The following is a 4,949-nucleotide window of genomic DNA, read 5'->3' as shown; positions in this document are numbered from 1 at the left end:
TTCTCAGCATTTATAACTATTTGTAATTATATATTTGTGTGTTCTTTTCCCGATGCTCACACTCAACTGTAAGCTCTGTAGGGCTATAATGGTGATGATTTTCCTTTACATTGTACAACCGTACCTTGTACACACACTGAGCATCTGACAAATATGTGCTGACTTAATGAATAATGTACTATGTATAATGTATCAGGTTGCTTTCCTGATATGTTTATAACTGTGGCACATAGAGAAAGATTTTGAAAAAAAGTTGCTTATACCATAAACCAAATATTATCTAGAAAATATAATAAAACAAATTTATATCAAACTCTCCTGTATACCATAACATAGGATGGAAGTTGTGGCTCTCTAAAGTGAATATATAAAGCCTCCAGAGATTGTTTAATTTCCTTCTGTTCTCTGCTTTAAAGGAATCAGAATCCTTGCTACAGCTGCCAAATAAAAATATAGTTAAGTCATCTCGTTTGAAAATTAACAAAGTATATGTCTTCTAGAACCTTCTGGGGAAACCAGACTTTAACTTGGAGTTGCCCAAAAGGGAGCCAATGAAGACAACCTTGTGGCAGATGAACCATGGAGAAACATAACTTACGTTGGTTTAGAAGCCTCGGCCTGGTCTGTCTGTAGTTTCTCTCCTCCTTCCACCTCCATTGTGCAGTATACAATACGGTTTGGAGCCAAGGATTTGAGGCCTTGGACTTCCATGATCACCACCTGGAAACAGAATCACACATAGTGGAGGTTATTGCCAAAGCCCATGGGCAGACTCATCCAGAGGAAAATATAGAGATGAGAAGTTACAAAAAAGCCAGCAGGTACCTGATGGCTTCTGTTAGGTTTCTACCAGCCATGCTGGGACCAGTCTAGCATGAAGATGTAATTCTTTACAGTGTAGCTTATTTCTTCCTAGATGGAAAGACAAGGCTCACTAACTCATGTGCTCACAGAGGCCAGATAGGTATAAAATGGATACTCTTTTCTATGTTAGACACACAGGATTAGTTTTCATTTTCCAAAAGAAATTGGCTCTTTCCTATTTCTTTAAAAATAGTCCAGATTTTAATTCAGCACTTGGCAGTGACATAGGCCCATCAATTTATTTTTCTCTTTATAATAAGATAAGTGATGATACAAGTGCTAAGATAAAGGGCAAGTAGCATTCAGTATTAGAGTCAGAGATGCAATAGGGAGTAGTGGAGACTTTGGCAAACTGGAGAGCACATGCTCCATCTAAATGGAGCACTTGCTACTTAGTTACAGTCCCTTGTTGCCTTGTTTTCCTACAGTACACTGTTGCCAGATACTGTAATTTTTCCTACCAGAAGATGGAAATCTGAATCAGAATCAAAGTCAGAGATCTGATTTTGAAATTTTGACAATAATCCAAAAAGTGAGGAATATAATACATAAACTTCGTGCTGGACAACATTACTGGGTCAAAACAAAAACATGTCTACATCTTCATACTCTCTGTTTTAGACTTAAAGAAAAGGCTGGTTGCTTGATGGACCAAGATGGTACCTCCCACCACTACCCTAGAACTCCATATAATGACCTGCTGTTCTCATATGCAGTGGTATGCCCTGTCACTTATAAGAGAAAGGGGAGGGGAAGAAAGGAGGTGGGGCAGAGATACTGATTTAAAAATCTGAAACAAATGACATGTATCAGAGATCTATAGTGAGCAATGTATATTGAAAAAATCGCTAAATTCTTCTCCATAATAGGTAATGTCATTACATAGAGAACGATATGGGTGGGCAAAAATGTACACTTCTTTAATGGGTTTGATTCAAGGAAGTGCAATAGAGCTGGCATTGAACCAGGATACACAAGTCACAGTTTTGCTGCTTAATAGTTCAGTGATTTTCAAACTTAGTGTGAATCAGAATCACCTGGAGGGCTTGTTAAACCAGATATGCTGGGTTCCTGCCCAGGTTCTGATAAGTAGGTCTGGGGCGGGGCCCAAGAGTTTTTATTTTTAACAATTTTCCTGGTGATGCTGATGTGATGCTGCTGATCCAGGAGCCATATTTTGAGAACCATTGTACTTCTCATGTGATGTGGACAAATGACTTGCCCTTAAAGTCACTCTTTCTTTCAAATCTCCTGAGTCTCAGTTTCTATATCTATAAAGTGGGGATAATGATAGTGTGCCCCATCTCTCACTGCGGCTGTTGTGTGAGGATCAAACAACGTATGTAATTGAAAAATTTTACAATGGGAAGGACCATAGAAATGAAAAAAAAAAAAAAAAAGTGAGGCACAGGAGAAACATCACTCTTTTTGGAAATAAAAGATTTAAGTTCAAATCTTAAATTTGCATCTTCACTAGCTGTGTAATCATTTTCAAGTTCCTTAACCTCTCTGAGGCTTTGTTTCCATATCTGCAAATGATTGTCCTGAGAGTCCTGAGGATTCCTGAGTTAATGATGAATGAGCGCCAGTCCATAGCGGCATTCTATAAATACCTATTATTTTTCATCAGAGCACTTCCCCTGCCCAAGGTCATTGCCACTTGGCATCAAGGACCTCAGTTCTCTTGCTGCAGTTCTCTGCTCTCTGGTGCCCCTTCCAGCCATGTAATTCTATAATTACATGTCTTGTACCAACCTGAATATTCAAATCCAGTCTTTTCTGACGAGATGACAGTTTCTTTCCCTCTTTATCCTTCCCTTTTCCACGTCCCCCAAAACACATGCACAAATAGACGTACAACGATGTTTTCTGGCAGTTTTGGTATGATGTAAAATCTAGCATTCTAATTTAAAAGTATTCAAGAACCCTGGACATTTCATTCTGTGCTTGTACTTACAAGTTAAAGCCTGTTTGAATCAGGTAAACATGTGAGTATGGTGGGAACTCACCTACATCTGTATTTCAGATAATCAGCTTTATAATATTGAGTACTGATAGAGAATTAGAAAATTACAGGTTTAAAAGCTTCACAAAAATCAATAAATCACTTTCTCCCCTCTTTCTATAGGAAGACAAGAGACAGTAGGGAATAAATTGCTACCTCTAATTGACAATAATCAGACTGAAAGACACCTAAGAAAAGAACTCAGTGCCTCTGGTGGCAGTATTAGAAAAGAAAGAAAGTTTCTGTGAAATTACACTGATGATTTCTTTCACATACCAAGTGCTGTATATTTATTTGAATACTGCCTCTTTCGATTGCAAAATACATGTTGAAAATATTGTAGTGTGTCTATTGCAACCCAAACTAAGCACCAACAAATTACATGTGGTTAATTCACAGCAAGCTTTAATGATGTTCTAGAAAATTAATTCAGTCTTTACAGATTATAATTATATCTACAGAAATTTGCTATTCTCTTATTCTCCCCAAATCTAGGGTCATAATATAATCCTTGTGGAGTTTTGAGCATTAATAAGTTATCAATGGTTCTCAAACTTGGGTGTACCAGGATAGCTCATTAAAATGCACATTCCTGGGCTGAACTTAGACCCATTTCAAATGTACAATGCACTGATTTCAGTAATTACTAAGTTGTGCAACCATCATCATAAATTAATTTTAGAACATTTTTATCTCCTCTAATAAGGTCCCTCATGTCCATTTTTATCCCCTGCCTCAGGAAACAAAACTCTACTTTCTGTTTCTGGAGATTTGCCTTTTCTGGATATTTCATATTAATGAAATCAAACAATATGTGGTCTCTTCTATGTGGCTTCTTTCACTAAGCATAATGTTTTTGAGGTTTAATAAATCAAAACATATATCAGTAGTTTAATTGCTGAATAGTATTTCCTTGTATGGATGTACCACATTTTGCCCATTTACTGGTTGATACACATTATTTCTATTTTGGGGTATTATGCTGCTATAAATATTTGTGAGCAAGTCTTCGTGAGACATGTGTTTTCATTTCTTTGGGACAGATATCTAAGAGTGGAGTTGCTGGAACGCATAGTCATTTTATGTTTAACTTTTTGAGAAAACACTAAATTGTTTTCCAAAGTGAATGCACCATTTTAAATTCTCACCCCCTAGAGATTTGGGACAATAGGACTGGGTGGTTCCAGGGATCTTTATATTGAACCAGCTTCCTGGGTAAATCTGATGAAGCTATATCAGAACCACTCCTTCGATTATGTGTATGAAAAACAAACACCTGAGTAGAAGTTATAGAGAAATGTATTGACATATTGAGCATTCTGCCACAATTCTGGCCCAAATGGGTTTTTTCTTAGGGTTATGAGATAAACTAAAAAGGCTCCACAACACCAACAGGCTCTCTACTGTGTAGCCAACAAGAGAGATGATGGGAAAGAATATTTACAACTCATCATGATATGATGCTAGATTGCTTCTCTTATAACTTCAGCACAGGTTGCCCAAATTATGAACTTTCTAAATTGCATAGGTCTTAACAAAATCCTTGATCACTGCTTAAAGACAGGAAAAGTAATGCAAGATTAAATTTATAGATGGTTCTTAAGACTGCATTTCCTTGAAAAAAGCATGGTCTCCTGGAGATGGGGAATCACTTGCTGATTAGCTGACCTATGCTTAGCAAGCTGTTATTTTAGTAACTGCCCCTGGGGTGCAAGGAAGAAAACAAGCTGATTGTGATGCATCTAATCACCCATGTCCTGCTTGCTGTGCCAGGAAACTTTCAAGGGTTTAGAGCTTTTTACCTCCAAGGAGAAAGACAGCACGACATCTGACTTGGAGAGCTGGTTCTCACTCTCTTCGCCCATGTCGATGATGGAAGCGTTGTGGCTGCGTTTGAGTTTCTGAAGCTTGAACTCGCCACCTTTGGACACTGGCATGCTCTCTAGGTTGGCCATGAGCAGGTTAACAGATGACTTCAGCTCCTCAATGTACATGTTTTCCATTTCTTTGGAAACAAATTTGGGAAATTTGCGTTCCTTGTAAAAAAAAAAACAAAAACATATATATATAGTGTGTGTGT

General features: G+C 37.6%; 1 protein-coding gene across 4 annotated transcripts in view; it reads right to left on the bottom strand.

Moving 5' to 3' along the window:
* Positions 1-4,949, bottom strand: part of CADPS (calcium dependent secretion activator) — a 456,128-nt gene that overhangs the window by 235,623 nt on the left and 215,556 nt on the right. For all 4 annotated transcript variants that reach the window (XM_025050754.1, XM_025050752.1, XM_025050751.1 and 1 more), the window contains 2 exons: positions 4,672-4,905; positions 599-720 (listed from right to left, as the gene is read on the bottom strand). In XM_025050754.1, coding sequence (XP_024906522.1) covers positions 599-720; positions 4,672-4,905 — 356 coding nt within the window. The remainder of the gene's footprint in view (positions 1-598; positions 721-4,671; positions 4,906-4,949) is intronic.

This window comes from Pteropus alecto, unplaced genomic scaffold (assembly GCF_000325575.1).
Source record: "Pteropus alecto unplaced genomic scaffold, ASM32557v1 scaffold75, whole genome shotgun sequence".
Classification (NCBI taxonomy): Eukaryota; Metazoa; Chordata; class Mammalia; order Chiroptera; family Pteropodidae; genus Pteropus; species Pteropus alecto.
The sequence above is the reverse complement of the archived record's forward strand: the minus strand, read 5'-3'. Positions and strand labels throughout refer to the sequence as shown.